Source organism: Hirundo rustica, chromosome 20 (assembly GCF_015227805.2).
Source record: "Hirundo rustica isolate bHirRus1 chromosome 20, bHirRus1.pri.v3, whole genome shotgun sequence".
Taxonomy (NCBI): domain Eukaryota; kingdom Metazoa; phylum Chordata; class Aves; order Passeriformes; family Hirundinidae; genus Hirundo; species Hirundo rustica.
In genome coordinates, this window is record NC_053469.1 from 7449889 (window position 1) to 7477410 (window position 27522).

Consider the following 27522-nt stretch of genomic DNA (forward strand, 5'->3'; position numbering starts at 1 on the left):
TCCTTCTGGCCCCCACATAAATGCTGGCTGGTAAACACTAAATCTAAAATCTTTGCTCTAGGTCACAAGCTTGTGACCCCAGGTTTGTCATTGCAAGCCATCCCTGTGTGCCCTGGATGCTGGAGCTGCCTATTCACTTAGAAGAGGGCAATAATTAGCAAAAGCTTTCAGAAAACTCATTTCTGTGCTCTTGCACCCTGGCAGTTCCCTGAAAGGAAGGGACAGACTGAGGAAAGAGTGGCAATGAACTGGATGGAGGGAGAGGTAGGGGGGACAGCGGGATTTTCATAAAAGCATCGAATTCTAGAATAATTTGGATTGGAAGGGACCTTAAAGACCACCCAGTTCCACCCCTCCACCATGGGAAGCATCTTCAACTATCCTAGGCTGCTCCAAGCCTCGTCCACCCTGGTCTTGGACACTTCCAGGAATCCAGGAGCATCCACAGCTCCTCTGGTCCACCAGCGCCAGCGACTCGCCCCCCTCACAAGGAAGAACGTCTCCCTAATACCCCGTTTAACCCTTCCCTCCGCCCCCCCCGAGCCATCCCCTTGGCCCCGCGGCTCCCTGCCCTTGCCGAAGCCCCTCTCCTCCAGCCCTCGCGCTCGCGGGGGTTCGGGAGCGGCAGCGATGCGGGGAAGCCTCGGCGGTGCCGGTGCCGGCGCCGAGCGCATCTCTGGGAGCGGGGCGGGCGGAGGGTCCGCGGGGAGCGGCGGCGGGGCCGGGCCGGGGCGGGCCGGGGGGCGGGCCCGGGCGGCGGCGGCGGCGGCGGCGGGGCTGGGGCGGCTCAGAGCTCCCGGCTCCGCTCGCCTCCCGCTCCTGCGCCTGGCTCCGGCCGGCATGGCCGCTCCGCCGCGCCGCCGGGCCGCCGCCGCTCCACCCCCGCTGCCGCCGGTGCCTCCGCCGGTGCTGCTGCTGCTGCTGCTGCTGCTGCCGCCGCCCGCGGTGCCGCTCGGCGGCGGGCCCGGCGCGGCGGCGTCGCGGGAGCCCCCCGGCCCCTGCCGAGTGAAGACGGTGACGGTGTCCACGCTGCCGGTGCTCCGGGAGAACGACATCAGCTGGAGCGGCGCCCCGCCGCCCGCCGCCGCCGCCGAGTCCCGCCTGCTGCTCTTCGTCCGCAGCGAGCTGCCCGGCCGCGTCGCCGTGCAAGACGATCTGGACAACACCGAGCTGCCCTTCTTCACCCTCGGTAGGCGCCCCGCGCCGCTTCCCGCCCCGTCCCGTCCCGTCCCGCATCCCGCTCCGCCATCCCGGAGCATCCCCCGGAGCATCTGAGACCCGCCGCGCCGGCTCTGTGTCCGCCCTCCCCGCTCCGCGGGCAGCTCGATGTGTTTGGGGGCTTTCAAACCCTGCCCCTGTGCTGCATCCTGGGTTTTGGGTTGTTGTTGGTTCGTGGGTTTTGGGTTTTTTTTTTGCCTTTCCTGCCGGGGAGGGATTTTTTAGCAGGGCCTGAGGCTGCCGCCGCTGCCAGCCCCGGGAGGAGGAGAGCATTCCCCGGGAGGAGGAGAGCATCCCCGCGCAGGCTGGAAGTGATGGGGGCTGCCTCGTGTGCTCCAAGTTGAGCTCTGAGCCCCGAGGAGGTGCCGCCGAGCCTGGCACAGCGGGAGGGGCTCTTTTTCTAGCCGGAGCCTGATTTTATAAATGCTTCGTGTTAATTCTCGAAGCTCGCTCTCGCTTCACGCACAACTCCAGCGCCCGGGTCTGTGCGAACGCTGCAGACTTTCCTCCGCTCGCAGCTTTGTGGGGAGGGGGATGGGAATAGAAATAATTCCGTGGTCGTACTTCGGTCTTGATGCCGGATCGTGTTGTTTCGGATGGGGTGCCCGAGCTGCCTCTGGCCACTCTCACCCATTTCTGTGCCGTGATCAGCCAGTCCCCAGGAGAACTGCTCCGAATGTCACCTGGGCAGTGCAGTGTTTACTCTGCCAGGTCACCGAAGGGTTTTTGTTGATCTTTGCTTTATCCATCAGCTGTCCTGTTCTTCGGCAGCCAAACCCAGGATAATTTGAGTACCTGCCTAACTCGGGTCTCAGGCGTCTCTTGACACACGGGATTGTGACTTCCAGCGCATCTCTGTGTGCCTCAGGCGTGTCGAGGTGCGCCCATGTCCAGGCTCACTGGGGGCAGCTACCCCAAATCCCTTCCCATACTCGTGGAGTGAGTGATTGCCTTTCACCGGGTGCCATGAGCTGGGTAGGGAGGTGCCCGTCTGTGTCCCCCAGTCCTGTCATTTTACCTTGTGTGAAGCTTTGCTGTAGCAAACGCCCCAAAAAATAAGTTGGTGGTACTTCCTGAGGCTCTCGGTCCCCAGCTTTGCAGTTTCCTTAGACGCGGTTGGTCAGTTGCAAAAATCCGAAACAAACGAGGTACTCTGTTTCCACTAACAAAAGTGACAAATCAAAGGTTTGATGCAGCAGAAATGACGTTTTCCACACCGTGCTTAAAAGTAACAAGAAGTTTCGTGGTTCACCGGGTTAATTTTCAGATTAGAGCGCGGTTGCTTCAGGGACTGAGTGTGAATTGCGCACGGATCTAAATATATCAGATAGCAAAGAAACCCCTCTGTGTGAGCTTAGATAATAGCTCAAGTTGGAGGAGAGAAATTTGTCTTGATAGATCAGAGGCACGATCTCGTATAGCAAATCCTATTTCTGTGAGTGGCTGCCAGTAAAGAGACCATGTCTTCATCTAAAATTTCTCTTTGCCTGCTTGGCATATTGGTTATTTGTGTACTCATGAATATGAAGCATGTCTGGTGCGAGTCTGTGGGGGATTTCTTGCCCCTTCACGAACAGAAGACCCCAAAGCATCCCCTCCTGTTCCCCTGGACTCACAGGCATCAGGTAGATTGGAAGATAAATGGAGGCTGTGCCCATGGTGGGATGGCTTCATCATGGTCCTGGAATTAATCAGTCCCTTGCCTCCAGAGAAGGTAAAACACTTGTCCTTCCCCAAGGTCTAGCTCATGAATTGCTGTGGATGTTCTGATATTTCAAATTTGTTGCATTTCTCCCCGTCTCCTGGTGTGGCAACTGTCTCGCTCGCAGTTAACTCTTCTCTGGGTGAGGGCTGTGGAGGATTTCTGCTGGCCGGTTTTCCCAGCGCAGGAATGAATTAAGGCTGTAGTTTTCTGTGGTGTTTTTTGTTTTTTTTTTTTTTTTCCCCTCTCCATCCATTTCTAACTTCATTGATGGTTGGGAATCGGAGAGCAGCTGCTGCCTGGTAATGGGCTCTTGGGGGTGAAAATCACGTTACATGCGGGAGGGCTTGGGAGTGACGTGGGGGCAAAGATTTCTCTCTGGCAGAATCTTTGCAGGTCCTTATCTTTAGCTGATTTCTGATGATTGTATCTCTTTATGCGTGTTGCTGGACATGTTTAGTGGCTGTCTGGGCATGAGCTCAGGAGGACACGCAAGAGCTGACGTCCTGCCGGCTGCAAATGTGTTGAGGACTCCTGAATGTCCTGGAGTGCAGGGTCCTGCTGTGAGCAGAGATCACTTGCTGGCCTCAGTGGGGTAAGGATGGGGCAGAATGACCTCCTAAAACACACAGCTCAGGATAAACCACACTGACTGGCATCCTGGAGGGGTTTTTGAAAAGAAAAAAAAAAAAAAAAAAAAGATTAAAAATAGAGATAAGGAAGCATAAAGCTGGCAGAACTGAGTGAGACATGGTGCTGGTGCTACTGCCTCTGAAGTGAAATAAGTTGAGAAAAAAATTGAGGCCACTCCGTTCTGCAGGGCTCAAAAGCCTCTCCAGGCCAGGAGGCGGGAAAGAAAATGTTGCTTTTCTTGGTGGCAATGAGTTTAAGCAGCCAGGGCTGTGCTCCTGGGTCTGCTCAGCACCTCCCAGCTCCGTAAATCTCCCAGCGCTGCAGGGGCTCCTGTGCTGCTCCTCGCTCCTTGGCATTTAAACGAGGGTGGGCCATCTGTAGCTAAAGGCTGGCAGGTGCCAGAGCCTTGTCTGCAGTGGTGTGAAATTTAAAGCCATGGAATCATGTAGGCTGGGAAAGATCTTTAAGATCATCAAGTCTAACTGTAAACCTAACACTGCCAAGCCCACCACTAAACCATGTCCCAAAGTGCCACATCCTCCAGGTAGATGCCCTGAATGGAGTGCTCTGTTTCCCTTTTCTTTAAAGGATTCCTCCTTCTAAGGAGGAAACAACTTTATCTGTTCCCTGACAATATGAAATTTCATTCTCTTAAGTGCATAAAGCGAGAGCTTCCAGTGTAGCATCCCTGCCTGCGGGGCTGCCTGGTCTGCAGGAGCCGCTGCAAGGCTGAGATAGAGGAGAAATCAGCGCTAGGAAACATCCACACAGCCGGGCCTGGGCCCATGGCACGCTGGCAGCAACAGGAGCAGCAGCAACAGGAGCAGCAGCAGCAGCAGCAGCTACTCGTGGAAGGCAGGAGCCCACTAGGGGGTGGTGGGTACCCGGGGATGCTCCACAGCAGCTCCTGCTCTGTGTGCCCAGGGGGTACCAGGGATGCCCCACAGCAGCTCCTCTGTGTGCCCAGGGGGTACCAGGGATGCTCCATACCCTCCCTGTGTGCCGTGTGGGCACCCTGGGATGCTGGACAGCAGCTCCAGCTCCTTGCGCCTCAGTGGGCACCCTGCACCTGCAGGAGGGTTGGGAGCCCAGGGTGGGGATGGCTCCATCCTCTCCCCACAAAGGTAAAGGCTTTGATTGTGCATCCCTCCTGGACTGCAGCGGGGACCTGCTGCTGGAACACCCACTGGCAGCTCCCGTGCTCGGTGTCCCTCCTCCAGTGGGGTGTCACAGCTCCTGCGGTTCCTACGCCTCGGTTTATTTTTTCCCTCCTGCGTTGGAGACAAGAAGGATGCTTCTCCCACTACCCCCCAGTTACGTTACTATAAAATTACTCAGCAAAGCCCAGTGGTGGCAGGAAATGACAAATGTAAGTGCCACCAGTGCATTATGAATTGCTGTGCCTCCCCTTTCCTGAAAAAGCATCCTGCCCTTTCCTTAACCTTGGGCACCACTGATGCTTTGTGGCTTTTTTCCCCCTCTAATTCTCCTAGAGTTACTCTGGCAAACGGTGCAGGCTATCATTGACTTTACCCTTGCAGGTTGAGGTCTCTCTAAGGTATGGATCTTGATTCAGTCAGCAGCCGTGTGTTCCCCACAGAAGCTGCTCCTCCACGGCATAGCCAGCTCTGAGTGCAATTCAGGGAATGAGGCAGTTTGCTTCCGAGCTAATTTAGATGAGCTCTGTCTATGTGTGAACAGGTTTATATAGAGGAGAGAGAAGGGAAGAGGCAGACCAATTTTCACCGCTGCTCTTACCCTGTAGTGGCTTACATAAGAGCAGTTTACTACACACTTCTCATAAATGGCTTTAATGGATGCTGTTTGACGGCGTCTGCAGTGCTTCAAAGTGCTTTGTTTTGGTGGTTGTCACAAAAGGGGCTGGTGTGTCTGCATTCCTGGTGTCCCCCTCTGGCCCCCGTGTGTGGCTCACTGATTACTATCCCCTGCTCTTCTAGCTCCTCAGCAGTTCAGGGCCACTTCTTTGTTAACTCTTCCCAAAGTCATCTTGTAACTTGGATTTCTCTTTAGGGTAGGAGTGTTGAGCCTTGAGCCTGGATGTGGCGCTCAGGGCTCTGGGCTGGGTGACAGCGTGGTGGGGATCGGTCACAGGTTGGACTCAATTATTTTGGAGGCCTCTTCCAACCTTAATCGTTCTGAGTTTCTCTTAAGGCATTAAAATAAGGGAAAACACTCATTTCCCTGTGGGCTGATTGTGTTTATTGCTGTTTCTACAAATGCTTGAGCAGGGTTTTGCCACCCTCATTTTGGTCACCAACTCCTGTTCGTGCAGAGCGGGTGGGGAGGCTGAAGGGTCACCTGAGGAGCGTGGGTGTGACTGCAGCTTACTGATGCTGCTGTTCAGAAGAGCCCTTTTCTGCTTTGAGCTGGCCAGTGGGGTCTGGAGCAGCTGTGTGGGTGCAGAGAGTGTGCCCAGTGTGCAACCCCATCGTCAGGGCTTGGCGTCTAAAAACGGGGATGTCTCTGCAGAAAAGCCAATGAGCAAAGTCTGGTTTCTCCCTTTGCATTATTAACTGCCTCCTGCTAGAAGCCTGGAATATCAGCTCAGAGTGTGGGTTAATCAACTGTTGGGGGGTTTTAGGTTGGGACAGGACAGGGGCAGATGTAGACCTGACAGTGGGGCTGCTTCCCTGCCCTCCATTCCTCCACAGCTGTGTGTGGTCTGGGGTCTGGGCCAGATCCCTGGTGGTGGGGGCTGCCTGGGGAGGGTGTAGGAAAGAAGAAAACCTGGTAGCAATTCCTTCCCCTCCTTGTATTGCATTGTACGTGATTATTCTAGCTTTCCAATATGTTGGATTTTATAGTTGGGAAGAGGAGGGAGAGCCCAGCTCAGGGTGGATGTGGATGCTGAGCTGCAGGTCTGCAAGCACTGTAACCCCAGAAAGGCTGCAGGCAAAAGATGCCAAGGGAAATGGATCAGTCCTGAGGCCATCCCTTCCCACCCCACAGGGGAGGCTGAACATGGCTTGTCCAGCATGGTGAGGTGTGGACTTGAGACAGATTTTGCTTCATCTCAGGTATTTTCTGGGCTGAATATCCCAGTTAAAGCTGGGAATGTGTAGCTGAGTGCAGGCTGTGCTCGGGGAGCTGCTGCTTTCCAAGAGTACCCGCGTTGACCAGCTAGTGGCAACAGAAGATTAACTATGGATGGAGAGAGGAGCTGGCTGCTGCAGCTGAGCTGCCACGGGAGGAGGCTGGTGGCTGGGGATCTCCTCTGCTCCCCTTCCTCCCAGCTGATTTTCCATGATGCCCGTGTGCCAGAGGCTCTTGTTGCACTTTTTCGGGAAGAAATAATGAGCTTTTATTCAGAATTTTGCAGAGAGCTTGCAGTGCTCCGTGGGGAATGGGGCGGTGAATGACCTCCGAGTGCCACCACGCAGATGGATGTTTACCTCCAAAACTTGCTGCCCGTTCCCTCCTGAGCCCTCAAAGTGAGAAGCTGAGCTGTGTGCCGGGCCAGCCTTTGCGCTGCCTCGGTGACACGGTGCTGATGTGTGGTGTTGGCTGGCTGTGAAACAGGGCTGAGCCCCTGGGCTTTGCTGGTGTGACAGGAGCTCAGGCACGGGGCTGGCTGGGACGGCGGGAGAACAGATTGTCACGTGTGGGAATGATGAGCTCTTGATCTTACGCTGCCTTGACACACGTTTGCAGGTGCAGGTGGCTTGAGAAACACCTGCCATCACACCCAAATGCAGTGCAGAGTGTGGGGCAGGCTGGGGCTGGAGCTGAAAGAAAAGAAGACGCCTCGATCGATGCCCTTCTTCATCCGAAATGTCCACAGTACAGCCCGTGCCCGAGCGTCCTCCTCCTGCAGCAGCCATTTGGAATGGGGAATGCTGAACCTTGGCCTGTGCCCCCAGTCCTGCCCCATCACCACCTGTGGGGTGCGTGATGGCATCGAGCAGGGACGGTTCTTGTGCATAACCAGCTTAGAAATGGGGCCACTTAAAGGAATTGAATGCTTGTGCTGCTGCTCGGGTCTCAGCTAATGCAGTTAAGGTTTCCAGTGTCCAGACAGCATGGAGACACTTAATGGTATTGAAGAAGCAGAATGGCATGCAGAGGGGACGAGCAGTGATCTTGGCTGCCTGCGTCTGCACTGGCTGGGTGAGGCTTTCTGGCTGTCTCCTGGGAAGGGGGAAAGTGGGGAAGAAAATCGCAGAGTGAATGTTTTGGCCCATTGTTCCCTTTGGGATCCTTCCCCATTTGCCCTGCGAGAAGCGACGCTCTGGAATGCTTCAGAGTATCCTGCTGCAGGTCGGGGGGGAGAAGGGATTCCTTGCAGGGGGAGGTTGGGCTGTGGCTGCCTGGGAGAGGATGGGACACACAAGATTTGGAGGCAGGGCTCTGCCCGTGGGCACAGGTGGCTGGTGTGGAGGGGGCAGAAGCAGCAGTTCCCTGTATTTCACATTATCTGCCCCCCACCACTCCTGCACTCCTTTCCCTGTGCTTTCACCTCTCCTGTCTTAGTGGAAGACAAAGTCTGTAGGAAACCTCGACTGGCTTTGAAAGCAGCAGCAAAAGGGGAGAAATTTTCCATTAGCAGCATCAGCAGTATAAGAGATTTTTTCCCAGTCACCTGGTAACTGCTGTATTTAGGGAGATTACTGGGCTAATGGTGCTGCTCCCAGGCATATGCATGGGAGTGATCCTGTTAGGAGAGGGAGGAAGGGCTGGTCACACACAGGGAGATGGGCTGCTAAAGGAGAGGACCCCCGGGCCGGGCACCTCCTGTGCTCCATCCTCTGCTCCTCCTGGTAGGGGAATGGCACAAAGTGGCACTGCCAGCTGCGCTCTGCAGTGGGGGCAGAGAGTGGGGCTCCCCAGCGCTGGGCACCTGCACATCCTCCAGTGGAGGAGGGAACCTCTGGCTGCAGCCTGATTTGGGGCCAGGCTGGAGGTTTTGGTGCACGGTGCATTTCTGTGGGATGGGATGGGATGGGATGGGATGGGATGGGATGGGATGGGATGGGAAGGGATGGGATGGGATGGGATGGGACGGGACGGGACGGGATGGGATGGGATGGGACGGGACGGGACGGGACGGGACGGGACGGGATGGGGTGGGATGGGATGGGGTGGGATGGGATGGGATGGGATGGGACGGGACGGGATGGGATGGGATGGGATGAGATGGGATGGGATGGGATGGGATGGGATGGGATGGGATGGGATGGGATGGGATGGGATGGGATGGGATGGGATGGGATGGGATGGGATGTGCCTGCAGAGGGGCACTGCCCTGCCTCTGCTGTGGACTCACTGCTGGGGTGAGCCCACCCTCCCCCAGCCCCAGGCCTGTGTAACTGGGCTGCAGGTTCTGGGGAGCCCAGCTCTGCTCCCACGCTCACAAGAGCTCAGCTGTGCTGGTCCCTTTGAGGCTTTGACTCTTTTTCCTTTTTCCCCGCCCTCTGCTCTCTCTGGGGTGGCTGGGTGCTGCCCTGGCTGTGCTGTGTGAGCTGGGCTCCCTGGCCAGCCCCAGGGCTCCTGCCTGCCCAGACACTTTCCTAACATGAGCTGGCATTCCCGACTGTGCCTGGGGCTGTCCCAAGGCCATTCACAGCCCAGATCCTTCCCTTGCTGCCCTCTATGGTTCTCCTGCATTCCAGGGAGCACAGCACATCCCTAAACTGTGGGATCAAGGGACAGAATAGGGGAGTTGGCAGCAGCACAGGAACCTTTTTGTTGCCTGAAGCCAACTGCTCGGTACCATCAGCTTCCTGCTGCAGTGCTCCCATGCCAGGGTGGGCAGCAGGGGGTGATCTGTGAGTGTCAGCAGGGAAGGGGGGCTGCAGCAGAGCATGTTCCCTGCAGCCCTGGACCAGGATCTGCTGCTCATCCACCCTGGCCAGAAAAGCCTCTCCCTCAGCTCACTCTTGCTGTAGATGTTGCTTTTGCTACCACGGGGCTTGATGAGGTAAAAGGTGGTGCCACTGAACTGATGAACTCCTCGTGCAGGTGTCCCCAGAACAAGATCTGCTCTTCCAGGCAGTTTCCCACTCAGATGGGCCTCCTGGGATGATGGGGCTCCCACGGCAGGTGCTGCCAGTTCCCACCTCACTCTGTTACTCAGCCCTGCCTTGCCTGGGCTGCTCTGTGGGGTGAGGGGTGATGGAAACCCTTTACCTTGTCTTACGGGGCCTGAGCAGTCACCTGTGTGGTGGGTTCAGCTTGCCTGGGGGCCCTGGACAGAGCTGGGGGCTTACTGGGACATCCTGATATGTCCCTTTTCCTTCTACCCCTGTCACACTTCTTCAATGTCCTGTGAACCTCCCATCTGCTTTAATTAGAGGGGTTTAAACTCTTTTCTCCTGCTCTGCCCAGGGAATTCCTCCCAGCCTTCTTGTTGCAATCACACTCCTTGTTCCTCTACCTGTAATATCCTGGGAAATCTGAACAGAGAGAGGTGCCCAGGTAACGTGTGGGGCAGGTGATCCAAAAGGATCCGTGTTCCCCACCCTCCCTTCCGTGCCATCCGAACTGGGCAGCCCGTGGTCACGCTGTGTCCACAGCACACTTCTCCCATTATCTTCTGCCTGGAGCAGATGTTCAGGGTGGGCAGCTCGGGGGATTCGAGGGGATACCAGTGCTGGGGATCACTTAATGAGGTCAGCTCAACTGGTGGAGCCTCCTGGCCCTTACTGGGGCTGGCTTGGGACAGGAGGCTGTCCAGCAGCAAAGGAGGGATGCTGTGACATCAGTGACAGCAGTGGCATTTTGGGAAGCTGGCAGGTGTATTTGGGAGTCAGACATGTTGCAGGCTGGAAGCACATCCAGCAGAGGTTGGCCTTATCTGTGCAGGCAGGTCCTCTGCTGCTGGCAGGGCGGTGGCTGCTCCGGCTGCCGCCTTCCCATCAGGGGCTTTGGCATTTTTCCTCCCCCACAGAGGGGGAGGGAGGGCTGCAGGGGTGCATTCGTCACCTGAAGAGCCCCCGGGCTTCGGCTGAACTTTGTGTTCCAGCAATAAAACCATGCTAGGAAATGTGTGCTGTAACAAAGCCCGTGGATATAATACATCCGTATCACACTGTACCTTTCATCTTGAAGGATTCCCAAGGAGCTTTACAAACTCGGTGTGCTGCAGCCTGCCAGGGTGACTGAATGTTATCAGGAGCAGCGGCAGTCTAATCTCTGTGGTAGTATTTCCCCCCCTTGCAGGAGGAACTTTATGAAATCTGGTCTCAGAGTAGCGCTGCGATGGTGTTTCTCAGGAGAAACAGGCAAACTGTGGAGCTGTTTGTTATGCAAAACCACCAAAGAAATATTTTTCCTGGGGCAGTAGGAGTGGGTGGGAATTACTTTCACGCAGCTTCCACAGCTTTGCATCTTGACAGAAGAGGCATTCTCAGGGGAATGTGCCCTCCGTGCAGCCCCCGAGAGGGGATGATAAAGTTTAAATGCTCGAGGAATTGCTTCTGGGCATTAGCAGGGTGGTAAAGTTCAGCTGGTGGGGCGGTTCTTGGGAGGGAAACTCTAAATGTCTGCCTGAAATACTTGCTGTGTGAGTTTCTGTCGCCTAATGTTCCTTTCTGTATCTGCAGTCAGTCCCCGAGCCAGCTGATGGCTCGGGTCCACATCCTGCAGCCTTTGGTAACATCTGGGTAGTCGCTGTCTGTGGGGTGGGAGCAGGGAGAGGTGATGATGCCTCCATCACCCGTGCTGGTCTCCGCTTCCAGCTGGGTGTATTCTCACTGCTCTTGACTTACCTGGAGCTGTGGGAGGCATCTGAAGGTGCTGCCAATGGTGACAGAGCCTAAAAATCGAAACTGAACGTGGGACCAGAGGCACCGAGTGAAGCTGATGTCAGAGGCATATGCTTGAAGCACGGCGGGTAGCTGGAAGCTATTTTGGTGTGGAGTGGTACATATTTAGCCCGCTTTGTTTAGCAGTTTGTTTATGGGATGTATTTTCCCAGTCCGTGTAGCTCCCCAAATGTGTGCTATAAACAAACTGTAAAATCAAAAGCAGCCTCTGCGTGTTCCCATCACACGCATCAGAGGAGAGGCAGGGTGCATGGTGCCTGCCAGCCTCGGGTCCCCTCTCTGGGAGGAGAGAACACGCCGGCTCTGTCAGCTTTGAGTACTGGAACTGCTGTGGGCACTGCTGGGATGGAGCAGGGGTATCTCAGGAACGCAGCAGCCCTGCTGTTGTCCATTTGCTCTTGCTCCAGACCTTCCCAAGCTCACCCCTGAGGAGAGCAGCTGTTGGCTCCTGCTGCTCCTTTAGCTTTGCTTCCTTCCCTGAGCCTCACTGAGGTGGTTTCTCAGGGCACAAGGAATGGGATGTGCTGTTGCCAGCATCATTCACAGATCCTGGACGTTCAGATCCTTCAAAGTGGATCAAATTTCCAACAGGCATTAGCGGTCTGCGGCCATCGCAGTCGCTGCCCTGTACTGGAACAACAACCGCGTGTTTCTTGCTTTAATTTTCCTGAGCGTGATCAGAAGGGCTGCAAGTGCATTTAATCAAACAGCAGCAGCCTTGCCTTTTAACACAATTCGAGGAGCCAGAGCCTCTTGAAGACACAAACTCCATTACAATGCTTTACATCTTCCGACCCTTGCCATTTCCTCCGCTGGCGTTTGCCGCTCCCCCAGACGAGCAGCGCTGTTCTCCTCGCCGCGTTCCTGCCTTCTGCTGCTCTGCTCGGGGGAGCAAATCCATCATCCTGGGGAGCGGCAGCTGGGAGGGAGGTCGGGGACGCTGCCTGTAGGGGCTGCTCGCAGCCAGCTTGGGGTCTCGCTGGAGCGGCAGTTGGCGCGGCGGACGCGCTGCTCCTCCTTGTACTCGATTTTATTCTGCTTTCGTAGCAGCTGCCTTGGCTGCTCGGCTGACAAGCTGCTCCTTAACGTGCCGTGGCCCAGCGGTGTGCGGGGACAGGGACAGGAGCTGGGATTTGGGCAGGATGGAGCTCTGTGAGCTGGAGCTTGGGGGGTGTGCTGCCTGAAATCCCGTGTGCTGCCCAAACCCGTGTGTGCTGAAGGAAGTCTCCTCTGCTGCCTGGGCTTGCTTTTTAAAGACTGTTGTAAACCCTTTTCCCTCCTCGGTGATGAAGGGTTTTACGGTGTGTTGCAACGAGCCACTTAAAAGCTAAACAGGAGGAAAAAAAATCTTGTTTGCAACACTCCTGCCTGGGTTGCCGCGGTGTGAGATATGGGGTGGGTGTAGGGGATGCCGCAGTAAAGTTGAGCCTCGTGAGAGCCTGTCCTTTGCTAAACAATCCATTGGTGTTTCTCCTGTGGCATCTCCCCAGCTGCATTTCCTCCCCAAAACTGAGCACGTTTCCCACTGCTCAAAGGCTTCTCTGGTTTGAGGTCTGCTTTGAGTCACGGAAAGCCAAACCTTAGTAGGTTGCGGTCTCCAAAGCTTTTCTCCAGGAGAAATGGTGCAGATTTATCCGTGGATACCCTGCCCACAGCTGAAGCAGGTCTGTGGTCAGCTCCTGGGGAGGGCAGGGAATTCCAAACCACCCCTTGTCCTGCAGCCCAGCTCTCCAGGGCCCTGCTGTGGGAGAGCAGCTCCATGCCCCTGGAAGCACAGGGGTTTGAGCTGGGAAGGAAGGTGAAATTTTTGCTGTGGCTCAAAAGGCAAAGGCATTCCTGTGGATTGGGGGCCGTGGGTTTTGATGGCTGCTTGTTTTGATCATCTCTCTCCTAAACTGCTCTGGATGTGCCTGAGGGCAAACAAGCAGCTGTTAATGTTAATATTCCGCTCCTTTTGCTGTTGTTAGATTGCAGAGAAGCTGTTGGTTGGAGTGGTGCTTCTCTCAGCCGTGGCAGCTGCAGGGCAGGTGAGACCTGGCGAGAGGAGACCTGGGCTGGACCTGGCTGGGAGCAGCTCTAAACTAAACTGGCTGCTCATGGCTCTGCAGCTTCCCCACGCTGCTCCATGCTCTCCTTCTTCCAACTCTGCAAATATTTGCAGCAGTTAGGGACTGCCCAGGGATGTTTTTGTTCCTGGAATGAACTGAATTAGAGGGAAGGGTTGGGCTGGGAGAGCAGCCTCACCTTGTCCAGCAGTCTCTGCTGTGGTGGGAGGAGGTGAGGAATGGGGCACAGGTCTCTGGAGCATCCCTGGAGCTGTTCCTTAGTGTGCTGTGGCCCCAAGAGCTGGGATTTGGGCAGGAGGGAGGCTCCATGAGCTGGAGGTGCTGCCAGCCTCAGGGATGTTGCTGGCCTTCAGCTGCTCCTGCGTTCCTGCTGCAATAATGCCTGTCCTGACTGAGCTGAAAGGGCTCCACAGCAGCTCCTGAGGGGCTTCTGCATCTCCCCCCTGCATCTCCCTAGCACTGGCCTCTCTGGGAAATCCCTCTGGTCCCTGGGATGCTGCGCTGCGCCCATGCAGACGGGATGCAGTGAGGGAAGAGGGAGGTTTTTCTTTGAGGTCTGAGGGATGTGCCGAGTGCTGACCAGGGGCTGGCACAGAGGGAAGGATGCTTCTGTTAATTAGCACGAGATGAAAGGAAAACTTGTCTTTATTCAAAGAGCAGCTTGTTCCAGTTTCATCGCAGTCCCTCAGTTCTGAGCTTTAAAGTTCGGTGAACGTGTGAACAATAAGTTTGGGAAGATGTTTTGAAGCCAGAATGGCAACATTGTTATGAAAATGCTGAAGGGGAGTTGTGACACTGTTTTGAAGATGAAAGTATTTTTACAATCTTAAACTGACACATTTTTGAAAGAAAAAAAAAAAAAGGAAAAGAGAAGAAAAGGAAAGTTTTTGTGAAAGACAGCTCTCAACAAGACTTTCCCTGGCCACGCTCAAATGTGGCTTCAGTGCTGCTGGCTGTGGCTGTGACACTGGTGACCCTGTGCCCAGCATGGTGGGGTGGTTTTTACTGGTGTTACTGGTGTGTGCTGGGCAGGGTGGGGTCTGCACTGCCCTGATGGAGGGAGCAGTGAGCGTGTCCTGCCCTCCAGGCAGCTGATGGACCAAGAGAGCAGCAGGAGGAGGGCACAAAGATGAGGAGATGTGGATGAAGCATGGACACCTGCCAATCCCATCCTTGCTGCTCCTGCCGTGCCCTCACCACTTCTGACCCCACAGCACTCACAGCACTGTCGAGCTGCTCTGTGAAAACAGATTTTCCACATGTTTAGCAAGCATCTGTTGATGGCTTAGCCAAGCATCACCCTGTCACTGTGGAGTGGAGGGGAGGCTGGAGCTGCCCATGCCTGGCAGCAGCTCTGGGCTGCTTCTGCCCTCAGCTGTGCCACGGGATTTGCCAGTTTGTGCTGTTCCAGCTCACCCCGTGGCACTGGAGAAGCTGGGCTGGGGGTGGAGGCTGGTGTGACACCCTGCTGCCACGAGAGGGAACGGCTTGGGGCATCTGGGGACGTGCAGCAGCTTGGGCTCCATCCAGTGACTGGCTCCCCATCCCAGTGTTGCATCTTGCCAGCCGGAGCTGCAGTCCCAGCCTAACCCAGTTTCCCTCTCGCTGTTGCCTGAGCTGAGCAACCTCTTGGAGTCATAGAATGGCCTGAGTTGGAAGGGACCTTAAAAATCATCTCTTTCCAATCCCTGTTCCCAGGGAAGTGACCCCAGAAGGTGTCCAGGGTGTCTGAGGCAGCTGTTCTGAGCCCATGCCCCCTTTGCCAGCTGCCTGCAGTTCCTCTTGTCAGGCTTAGCAAATGGCAACGTTGGTCACACACTGATCGCTCTTTTCTCGGAATTTTCTCTTCCACGAGCACCTGAATGCACCACCTTGTCGTGATGGGTTGATTTTTTATTCCCCTAAAGCTCTAGTTTCCATTACAGTCCCTTGGACACCCAGGGGCCTCTGAGTGGGTGCCCTGTAATTAAAAGCAATCCATTGCCATGTCTGAGGGGGCTGTGTGAGCTACGGGGCCGTGAGCCATGGTCTCCCGCAGCAGAGCTGTCAGGCAGTTCCTTCCTTAGAAAAGAGACACCAAAAATTCCTCTTCCGCCCCCGGCTTTGTCTTCCTGCCAGCCCTGGATTCCAGGTTTATTTCAGGGTCTTTTCTTTTGGGCTTGGGTAGGTGCAGAGCGTGTATTTTTTGCCATGTGAGTCTGACAACCCCTTGGGGAGGATGAGTGGGTGTCTCGAAGTGTAAGGGAGAAACTTGGCAAGTGTTTCAGCTCCAGGATCTCTTTGCATTTTTGGCTGTATCTCCTTTTAATCCTGCTGCTCTTAAACTTTTCTGAACCAGCAAAGCCAGCCCCGGCAGCGCTGGCATCCAGGAACGCCTGTGCTCCCATTCCTCGAAGGTCAGGTCACAGGGACTGCCTGCACTGGGGCTTCACCCAAGGGTGCCAGTCCTGGATTTCCCCTGCCCAAATCTCAGGATGGGGATGGTCTTACCTCCTCCACATCATGGAGAGGGACCCTCTGCTCTTGGAGGTGGGCAGGGCGGTGCTCGGAGCCGGCTGCCTGGAGGCTGGATGTGTGCTCCGTACTTGGTGATTCCCAAAGGGAGGTGCTCTCCTGCGCCTCTTGGGGTGATGCATTTCTTGTTGTGTCTTGTTCCGTGCTCCCAGCTTGATTCCTGGCCTTGTCTGTGGGATTTGGGGTCTGGTTTTCAGGAGGTGAAGGCAATCACTTAGCTGTGCTGGAGACGGGGGAAAAAGCTTCCCTTCAAGGTCTTTCCTGAGCTGCCGTTAAAGGAAGCATCCGGGAGCGTGCGGATTCATCTGGTGGAAAATCCAACACTTCTGGGTCATCCTGGGATTCTCCTCTTGGCTTTGCTGTTTCCTCATGGCATGACTTTGGCCGAGTGAGCACAGGTCCTGTGCCTTTCTCACTCACTGTTAGCAGGAGCCCGGAGGGGCTCCCGTTGTGCATTACTGAGGTGCTGTGCAATTCCCACGTGGAGGTGGGAGGGAGGGGAGGGACAGACCCTCTTGGCTCCCTTCCTGCCACACTGCCTGCAGGCTGGTGGTGCAGAGAGGGCTGAGGAGAGGAGATCAGGGGGAATGCAGAGCCAGAAGTGAAAGAAAGACTGAGAGGGCTCAACAGACCAGGATGTGCTGCTTCTCTGAGCTGGGGGAGCTGCTTGCCCGTGCACTTCTCCACCCAGCAGCTCTTCCCAGCCGGACAGCGGGACAGTGGCACGTGGCTGTCTCTGCCCATGGCTGTGACACACCGTCCCGTGAGGAGATGGGGTTTTCTCTCTGCTTTAAGGAGCTCAAAATGATCCGTGCGGTTGAAAGCTCCCTCACGTGCACCCGCGTCTCCTGATCTCTGCGAGTCAGTGACAGCTCCTCTAATTAGGCAGTGAGGAGGTAACCTTAGCAACTCCACGCTGCTGCTGGGGCCCAGCTCGGGTACCCCTGGAGATGGTGTGTGTGCTGCTCCAGTGGGCTCTCACAGGACAGAGAGCTCGGGGTGCCTGCACGCCGTCCTCCCTCCCCGGGAGCGCTGCCAGGGCTGGCGGTGCCGTCGCGGAGAGCAGGAGCTGGCACAGGGGGAGGCACCGATGTCCCTTCGCTGCTTGCTCTGTTTTGTTGATGCACAGGCTGGGCATTCTACCTGCCACAGCTCCAGGAGAGGGACTGGTGCAGCACTGGGAGGGAACTGGTGCAGGAGAAGGTGCTGAGCCCACTGCTGCACTGTTGTAACCTGTGCTGCAGGGACTGGGGACTTGGAGCTGCATCAGGAGGAGCTCTGCACCTGCAGGAGAGCAGGAACGTGCCCCCTGGCAGCACAGTGTGGGGCAGGCTCTTGGATAGCCCTTCTTGCCTTGCAGGAGGCAGGAGCTGATGGGCTGACGTCGGAGCAGTGCTGGGGCTGGGAGGGTGGTTTTGAGTGCCCTGGGAGCTGAGAGCACGGACATGCCACAGCACCCCTGTCCCTCTGCAGCATCCCCATCCCTCATCCTCCTCCCCATTTCACCGGACCTGCAGCTGCAGCACCAAGCACTCCCTTAAAGCCTGAACACGCCTCTTGCCCCGTGGGTTCTGGAAGGGGCCCTGGCTACTCAAAGCAGTGCTGGGAAATACTTTTTTATAGCAGCTGGGAGTGAGCCAGGGCAAAATATGAGCTGAGGCCGCTGAAGGGAGATAAGCTGAGACGTAAACTGTGATTTTCTGCCCTGTGAGCCCTATGCATGGATTTCATCTTTTAATGGAAGTGCAGTAAATAAAAGCCATTTTCACAATAAGCCGAGCAACAGGTCATAAGCGTCTGAGCCACTGAAATTGATAGAAGCGAGCTAAGCGTAACAAATCTCCCAAAATTGCACAGACTCCGCTTGTATCTGGTCCCTTCCTGCATCTCACCAATTATAGCAAATGGCAATTATTTCTGAGCCAGAGCTTTCTCTGAATAAAACTTCAGTCCAGCTGTAGATGCTTTATCTTCTTTTCAAATAGATTTGTACCGGACGAAAAAGCCCCAGTGGGTAGAAATCCCATTTGAAGGGGTTTTCCCGAGCAGTGTTTCCACAGACAGTGGATGCTGGACATGCATGGAGGTGCACATTTGACCAATCCATCGTTTGCTGGCTCTGGCTGAGAGGGAGATTTGGGGACACGTCAGGCACGCTCCCTTTTGGTTGTGTCTCTGCTAGGATGAGGTGTGGGCTGGGGATTGACATTCTCACTCCTGTGGAGCAGTGGCTTTTCCTCCCTCTTCCAGTTGGATCCAGTGACTGTCTCTTCCCAGTCTCTGCTCCAGGGCTATGTGCCAGTGCCCAGCGATGCCTCTGGGTGTAAAGCAGAGTCTGAGTCCCCACCCAGACTAAATGCAAAACACTTTTGTCCCTTATAACCTCTGTGCTTTTTTTAGAAGCATCTCTGCCGCAGAGCCTTGGGGATGCACCTGCAGCAAGGAGAGTGCAGGGGGGGAAATTTCCTTGTCTCCGCACCAGCTTGTCCCACTTAAAGGAGTTCCTTAGGAATTGATTGGCCTTTATTTGCAAGTGCTTGTACAGAGATTTTATATAGAGAGATGTGGCAGCGCTGGCTTTACCTTTTCAGTCTCCAGTGCGCAGTCAAAAGCCTGAACTTTTTGGCTCTGGGTGTTTGAGCAGGACATCCCTGGTGCTGTACAGGCCCTTGGTGTGTATTTGGTCAGTCCTTGACCAAATGGCTGTGCTGGGGCATCAAACATCTCAGGCCCCATGTTTTCCTGGAGGCAGGATGGAAGTGCCTTGCTTGGGATCCGCTGGAAGCGTGTTCCTGCTGTCAAATGCTGCTAGAGATGCTGATGAGGAAATGCCACAGGGTAGTGGGCGTATGAAGCTCAACTGACTGTCTGATTGATGTCATTAGAAAAACCCCTGGGAAGCTGGACGTGTTCTGTCTCTGGATTTCTCCAGAAGTTGTAGCTGAACAGCTTCTCCATAGGTGAGCAGAGGCTGCTAATGTGGCACCCTCCTGTGTGCCTGGAAAAATGGCAAGGGCTGAAATTGCCCAGGGACTGATTAGTGTCTCCTGGTCTTGTCAGTGAAGTGCCTCAGGTATTCTGCAGTGCCTGGGAGCCTGTGGGATGGGACAGGGAGGTGCATTTCCTGCATCCTGTGGGATGGGACAGGGAGGTGCATTTCCTGCATGGTCCCAGAGCCGCCTCTCAGGACAACTCTCACCAACAGGAGCGATGAGCGTTGCTCAGTGGTGCGTCCTCCCCTGTCATGGGGAGCGGGGTTTGATTGATTCACTCTGTGTTAGCTTCTCTTGAGCAAAACTCCTGGTTATTTTTTATAATTTTTTACCTGAGCCTTGGGAATTACATTCCCCATCTCCCTTGGAGGGTTGCTAATGAAAAGCACTGAACCAGCTTGTCTTCACTTTAATTCGTCTGAGCTGGCAGATGAATTAAACATCTCCAAACGACTCCCAAAATATGTCATGGAATCCCAGAATGGTTTGGGTTGGAGAGGACCTTAAAGATCATCTCAGGGCAGGGACACCTTCCGCTATCCCAGGCTGCTCCAAGCCTCATCCAGCCTGGCCTTGGACATTCCAGGGATCCAGAGGAAGCCACAGCTTCTCTGTGCCAACACCTCACTACCTCCACAGGGAAGAATTTCTTCCTAATATCCAATCTAACCTTGCCCTCTGTCAGTTTGAAGCCATTCCCTCTTGTCCAGGGCTCTTGATACATCCCACCACAGGGATGCAGCCTCATCATCCACCTTCGGAGCCTCCTTTATTGGCAGTGTGGGAGGTAAATCAAATAAAACACAGGCTCAGCATGGTTATTCAGTACTTCCCCCTTCCCCTGGTGCGTGGTTCTGCAGGCAGAACGTGTTCATTTACTCGCCTAAACAAAATTTCATCGTCCACCTCCCGCGGTGTGTAATGAATCCAGCCAGTGATGCTCGGCCCCTGTAGCCACAGCAAACCCGAGCTCCTCAAGATGCTGCACAAACTGTGACCTGCTCTCTGCATCTTGCAGCGTTCCCATAATGCAGTTGAGCCCCACAAACCTCTTTGCAATTTGGGAAGCGCTGTCTTTGTTTCCTTTTGCATTACCAGCTGTAATCCCTGCCTGGCGCTGCCCCTTCCTGGGTAGCTGTTTATTTTCCTTAATCTTTTATGAAGTACTTTTATCATAAGCTCTCTGAAAATCCGCTGAAATGAGACCCTCCAAATCACCTTCATTTATTTTAAAGGCTTGCTTTTGCTGATAACACTGCCAGGTTGCTTAGCACACCTCTTTTCCACCCTTCCTTAAGGAAGTTGTCTTGACCTTGCTCAGATTCCACTTTGCTGCCTTCCACACTGGCTGACCCCTAATTAGACTCTGAGTGAAGTTCTCGGGCTCCTGCAGTTTGGTATTTAGTTCTTTGGTCCTGGAGCCATGGCCTGCTGCTTTTTAAAAAACAAAATAACAATGTTAAAAAAAAAATTAAAAAATAATGCTGCAGCTGTTGCACTGTTTACACGGCTTTTAGGGAAAGCATCCAGGGCTTGGCAGATACTGCAGGAATTGTATTAGAGTTTGATACAAGTCTCTGTACCTGAGCTAAGAAGCCTTTTCAGATGTGTAGGAGTGAAATTAGCTTGGCAGCCAGGATGCACAAGTTTGGCTAAGTACATATAATCCTAGAATGGCTTGAGATGGAAGGGACTTTAAAGCTTACCTCATTTCAACCCTGTGCCATGAACAGGGACACCTTCCACTAGCCCAGCTTGCTCCAAGCCCCGCCTGGAGTTCCCAACACCTCTGGTGTAGTTTTTTTTTGGTAGTTTGTGCCTCGTTTGAATAGGTTTGTTTGTTGGTTTGTTTGTTTTCCAGGAGATGCTGACCCCTGAAGACAAGGAGAGCTGTGAATGAGCTGTTTGCCCACAGCCAGCAGCCTTAGGTCAGTCCTGCTGTGCACAGGGAGGCTGCAGCACGGCCCAGCACTGCTGCATGAGAATTATTATTTTCTCTCCTGGGTGGTAAAAGCAGCCCATTCTCAAGGCCCGTGGCTGTGGCCTTCTACCTGGTGTGAAAGCTTGGGGAAAAGGCACGCCGCGTGAGCAGCTTTCTGTATTTGGGGAAATGGGGCTGTTCAGAGCAAAACCCCCACTTTGCAGGCTCAGGCAGAGCTGTACCCAGCTGCTGGAAGCTGAAGTTAGATAAATTCAGGTAGAAAACGAAGCTCCAACGCCCAGATGGAATTAGGAGGCTGCTGTGGGGCGGGAGGTTGTGCTGTGGGATTGCCGTGATCCATCCTGTGTTTGGGAACAGCTGGATCCTGGAAGTGCTGCTGAGGTGGCAGCTCCTTCCCAGGCTCAAAACGCTGGGAGTCTTCAACAGACTGGGATATTGCTCTTTTTTTAGGCTTTCTACCCATTAAACAAGGTTCTTCCCGGGCCTCTCAGGAAGGGTGGGATGCGGGAGGGATGTCTGACTGGAAGCATCCATCCTCCCCTGCATCCCTCCTCCTTCTCCCCCGTGCCCTCACTCCTCTCTGCGAGGTTAAATGCCACAGCAGAGAAGGAAATTGAGTTTCAGTGTCTGTGCTCCCAAAGGCTGCTCTCAGCTAGGGAAATGCATCATCCCTCTGGGCTCTGCTGCTAATCCCTCCTGGGGATTGCCTGGAGCCTGGGAGGCAATGACACATGCCCGGGGGGTTGCAGCTGGTGCTCCTGGTGTCCTCAGGTCAATGGGATACCGGTCCCATTATGCACTTGTAATGGAGAGGAGATCTCTGAGAGCAAGGATTTATTCACTGTGTCTGGCCTGGCAGGAGCAATTTGGGATTGTAAGGAATAAGTAATCAGATTTCCATTTTCCGAGGGCAGTGCCAAGTGAAAATGTACGAGTCTATTTCCTTTTTTTTTTTTTTTTTTTTTATTATTGTTTAGAAATAACAAAACCTTGTGTCCTGCACACAGGGTGGGCTCTGCATTAAAAATAGAGATTAAAGACCTGGAGTACAGCTACAGAATCCTTGTGAGAAAGAATCCAGGACGTTTTGCTCGGGAATCCCAGGGTGGAAGAGATGCCGATGCCAAGATGGGCTTGCAGAGAAGGGAAAATCGTGTTGTGCCACATCCTCCCACCCCCAATCTCCTTTCCTGTGGCACTCAGGGAATTCTCCTGCTCTGATCATACAGGTTGCCGTCAGCTCATGCTTCAAAGAAAGATGTTCCACAGGTCTCAGTTTTCGGGAAGCGGAGGGAAATGGAGCCCGTGCTGCCCATCGGTGTGTGTGCATATGTACACACACGTATGTGTGTGTATATAAAAAAGCAGTTTTAGGCACGTTGGCTGATTCATTAAAAATAATCGTTATTGGTTCCACAAATTACTGGCAGTATTGCTGTGGCTGCATTACAGCCTCAATTTTCACTTGATTGCCACCGCATAATTTTTAAGCAAATAACCAAAGCATTCTAACTTAAATATTGTCACAGTATCCTTTTAATAGGCAAATGAGGTAATTATAATCTCCTTGGATAATAGGATAGCTTCTACCTACCAACATGCATGTAATGCATTCTGCTGATTTTAGGACGATTGGGAGAGCTCCGTTTTCTTTAGTGGCAGCTCTGCAAAGCTGGAAAAAACCCTTCAGCCGGGTGAATAGGGAGAATCCTAGAATCATATGTTAGGAAAATTAATCCACAAACACCAGAGGTTTATGTCCAAAGAGGAGACAGAGGAGTCCTTTTACTTTATTGGAATAAAGGGAGAGGCCATGGGGCGTTTCCCCTGGGGTCTCTCAGTTTTTTGGAGGATGCAGTCTCCTTTTTGTCCCAATTTCCCGGCCGCATTTCCCTCTCTCTTTCCCATTGGCTGAGGTACTTGAGAGGTACAGACTTCCCAAAATGCCTAAGATTCCCCTTTTAATGTATAACCCCCCTAATTTTTAATTTTTATGGGATTTATGGGTTTTCCCCACTGTTGCTTTCATCTTTCAATATCCAATTTCATTTACAAACAATGATTTGTTTGTAAAGGCGAATTTCTTCTTTCCCATTCATCAATCAGTAGAATCCTTCCCATTGTTCCTCTTATCTCTCAGTGCTGGTTTTATCTTCCAGCAGACCCAGGGCTTGTTTGCAAAGACAAATCTTGTCATTCCTCTCACATGCAATATCCTGAATTGGAGGGGACCTACAAGGTTCAGAGAGTCCTGGCCCTGCACAGACACTCTGACAATCCCACCCTGTGCCTGAGAGCGTTGTCCAAACACCCCTGGAGCTCTGGCAGCTTTGGTGTTGTGCCCAGTCCCTGGGGAGCCTGGCCAGTGCCCAGCACCCTCTGGGGGAAGAATATTTTCCTAACATTCAGTCTGAATCCCCTTGACACAGCTCCAGCCGTTCTCAGGTTCCCACAGAGCTCAGGGCTGCTGTGACATCCCCTGGCCTTCCCCAGCTCTCTGCCCTCCTCAGTGCCCAGTGGAGCTGGACGTGTGTCCTGGTGCTGAAGCTAATAGGGGTTGCTTTTGTCTAGGAAGAGTTTGTCCATATGGCCAGGGGATAAGCTCTGAAATAATGAGCACAGTGCTGGCTGGCTTTTGGGATTAGTGGCTGAGTGGAGCTTGTGGTAAAGCAAGAGTTTCTGGCATGGTGCTGCCTTCTTAAATGGAGCTCTGAACTCTCGCAGCCCCAAAACCCAAAACACTCTCCCACTGGCTTCCCAGCTAGCTCTGCATGTTGAATTTTGGGCTTGAGCAGCAGTGTTCAGCTCCAGCTGCTGGAGGCTGGGGGCTGCAGGGAGCTGGGCACAGGCAGAGGTTGTCCTTGTCCTTGGTGCCCAGCAGCTGGCTGCACCTGCTCTGCCACCTTCCCCTGGAATATTCACAGGAACATACGTTCACAATAGATGTGAACATACTCAGGAACGCTCTCCCTGTGAAGAGCTGGTGCACAGGGAAGGGCACAGGGGGAGTTTGTTCCTCACTTGTCCGTGCAGAAGTTCCATTGGCCTGGTCTGAGGTTTGCAGCGAGGTGTTAGAGAAGGTTTTTGGCACTTGCAGCTGGAATTGGTGGAGGGAGAGCCGGCAGCTCTGAGGCCGTTCCTTCTGATTTCCAGGTGAAAGGATGGCTGCTGGGCTTGGAGCTGCTTCCAGTGCTCTGCACAGGGAGGGGAGGATGGGCAGGAATTTTGCCCATTACCCACATCCAGGGGCAGGAATTGGGATGCAGGATGTGCCTGTGAGCAGGACTGGCTTCCTTCACCCTGCCAGCCCAGGGGGATGCTGTGCACGCAGGGGAGCTCACAGGAACCAATGGCCACACAAGATTCACCCCAAATCCATCCCTTTCACCATCCCCTGCGCCTCCAGTCATGGCTTGGTGACTCCCTGGCCATCCAGCGTCCACCAGAGCAGCATTTCACGAACCAGCATCTCCTCTGTCCCCACCGTGTCCCTGGTCTGCCTGCGATGGAGCCGATGGGAAGGAAACCACAGCTGCCAATGACCCTCGCTGCTGTACCTAAGCCATCACCTAAGCGATACTTCCCTGCTTTCTCCACCCTGCCTCCGGTGATTGTAGCCGGGAGAATGCCTTGATTGCCGACAGCTTCTCAGGAGTTGCGGCACAATTGAATCAGTTCCCTTTCAGTGCATAGAAGCCCTTGAAATTGTAATCACGGGCCATTCTGCATCTCTGCATTGTGTTCAGCAGCCAGCTGCGAGCCAGCCTCTCCTCCTCCTCCTCCTCCTCCTTCTCCTCCTCCTCCTCCTCCTCCTCCTCCTCCTCCTCTTCCCTGAGCCCCCCGGGCAGCGCTGGCACCGATCCCCTCGCTCTCACCCCTGTCAGGGTGCAGGAGTTTGCATGGCCTCTGCAGATAAGGCTTGTGATGGAGTGGGCTGGGATGGCATGGGAAAGCCCGTGGGAGCCGGTGAGGTGACCTGTGGGGACAGAGGCTGCAGGGTAGGGATGCTGTGTTTGTGTATCTGCATCCCTCCCGGATGTGGAAGAGGGAAAGTCCTGGCTGGAGGCAAAATGAGGACGGTCCCAGGCTCCTGCCCTGCCTGCTGTGCCACTCGAGGCAAGTGGATGCAGCACTCAGAGCTGGAATCCTGGCTTTGAGGTGAGCCCTCTCCTAGGAGAAATCCACTTTTCTGGGGGGAAGCTCCAGCCATGAGCAGGGGGCAGCCACATCCCTCTGCCCAGCCTGTGGGACTGAGGAGAAGCCAGAAGAGAAAGTAGAAACGAAATTAACCTCTGCTGTCTTTGGAGCAAAACCACCTGCGTCTGTCCCTGCTGCTGTGCTGGGTGTCCCAGGGAGATGTGACCAGGAGCTGTGCAGGGCTGAGCTGGTGACTCCAGGAGAGTTCCCCTGAGGCGAGGCCGTGGCAGTGCCTCCCTCCTGGTGCCATGCAGCTCTTTTATCCCCCATTTATCAAGCGCTGCGCTTCCTACGTCATCGGCTGGATTTCTGCTGCTCTTGCTCTTCTTTCTCTTCCCCTGACCCTTCACTTTCTTTGCGCTGCATCATTTTTTATTTCCTTGGCTTTCCTTTCGTCCCCCGTCTCCCCCTCGGCGTCTTGCTGCTCCCTCCAGAAGCTTCCCGGGCGTTCCTGTGCCGCAGGGCCGTGTCGGTGCCGATGCCAGCAGGAGCAGGAGGTGCCTGGCATGTCCCTCTGTTCCCATTCCATGTGGGCAGCTGAGGGAATGCTGCCTGCTGCCTGCCCAGAGCGAGAGAACACGGCAGAGGGTCAACGGAAAATTGAGTGCGGAGAGAATTAGGGCATCAAGGCAGAATAATAAAACCTATTGCTGCTGAAACCGTGCCAGGAGGAGCTATAAAGGGAGGGCTGGGTGCCAGCTCTAGGGGAAAAGATATGATGCAGTGTGACCCAGAGCTCATCTGTCTGGAAATGAGCTGCTGGGCATGGAGACAGCAGGGAGGTGACACTGGCTGTGTCACCTCCCTTTGAGACCCTCACTCCTCTCCCCACAGTCTCCAGTGTTCACTGGCAGAGCTTGCTGGTTTGGATTCGGTCTGGCTGCCGTCAGGTGTTGCTCTGTTCCTTCCCTGAAGGTAAATCTGAAAGGTAAATAAGTATTTAGTGGGAAAGAAGAGCCTGAAGGAGGGGGACAGATTTTATCCTTCTGTTTGTTCTCACATCTCAGACTTTCTGCATGAGGAAAACCTAAAACTCGTTAAGCTTAAAAGGCCTGAAGTCCCCAGAGTGCAGCGTGGCTGTCCTGTCCTGTAACAGGGTTTGTGGATTTGCTCAGCTTTCAGCACCGCCGTGTCTGAGGCTTCAGGACCGTGCTCTGCTGGAACAGATCTGACAGACTCGTTTGCTTTGTTAGGACGTTTTTTTCCCCATTTTATTTTTCTCATGTTGGGGAGAGGAACTCTCTCAAGGTGGCAGTCAATTAAAAATAACCAAACTCCAAACCTGGCTGCTGTGATCCATCCCTCTCCCTTCACTAAGCCCCATCGGCTCCCTCTGAGTGCAGAAGCGATGTTAGCAATGTTAACAACATCCTCATCACAGGACCAGTCTTTAAGGCAGCCTGGTTTGTCTCCAAGGCTTTCAAACTTCCTTTTGTCCGGAGAAGTCAAAGTGAGTTGTAGGCAGCCAGCTAGAACACGTGTCCCTGGGGGATCCTTTCCCTGGCAGATAGGCAGGGGGCTGTTCCTTATTGAGGTCTCCAGCACTCCTGAGCGCTCTGACTGTGCAACTGTCACGTCAATGCGCTGCATTAGGGCACGATGGGATGCACTGGGAAAGGGCCAGGGAAGCAGAGACATCCCTGGAGCATCCCACAGCATCCCTGCTTGACATCCCACAGCACGATGGCACCTCCAGGCTTCACGGGAGCACCAAGCCCCTGGAGACCCTTTGCCACAGGACCTCTTAAGTTTTACCCACGGCCTCCTGCTGGCAGGAGCCTGGATATTCCTGGCAGGATGGCCAAGACCTTGGTTAACCCCGTCCTGGAGCTGGGGACATGACCAACTTTCTTCTCACGCCAGAGCTGGGAAAACAAATGGCCCTGGCTGCAGCTTAAAGATTTCGTCCTCACATCAGCTGGGGCACAGCAGCTCATATATTCTCGTTTCCCTAAATGAAGGATGCACTCAAGCAATCAAAAACAACTTCTGGGACAATCTGGTTCCATTATGTCTAATGGCAGCGGGCGCACGTGGTGCGTGCTGATATCTTGGAGAAACAAAGAGGGATTTTCCCATTATTCAGAGAATGGATGAGACGTGAAATGAACTCCTCAGAGGCGTTTCAGTTTGTCACAATAGAGCAAAGTGAGTCACGTTTGGAGGATTCGGGAACAAAATGTGTGCAGCTTCTTGCATTCCCCTGTTTGTGTGCTCCCTCCCTCTTCTGTCCCGCTCCTCCCTTCTCTTGTTAAAATTTGGCAGCACAAACCCAAACTCAAGGCACACTTGCTGCACTTGTTGAGTCATCAGTGGAAGTGAGATTCTAGCACTCTCCTGGAATGGGGCTACAGGAGCTCATCTTATCAGCTCAGGCATCAGCAGATGCTCCTGAAATGGGATTTCATTTGTCATTCCGTTTGGGAGCCCAGAGGAGGCATCACTTTGTGTCTTAAAAGCTGTGACCACGAGG

The 27522-nt window shown here is 54.2% G+C and overlaps 1 protein-coding gene across 1 annotated transcript in view; it reads left to right on the top strand.

The window, feature by feature from the left end:
- Nucleotides 1-840: 840 nt before the first annotated feature.
- ASTN2 (astrotactin 2) overlaps nucleotides 841-27522 on the top strand; it is a 291732-nt gene continuing 265050 nt past the window's right edge. The window contains exon 1 of the mRNA XM_058423166.1: nucleotides 841-1189. Within this exon, the coding sequence (XP_058279149.1) occupies nucleotides 841-1189 (349 nt within the window). The remainder of the gene's footprint in view (nucleotides 1190-27522) is intronic.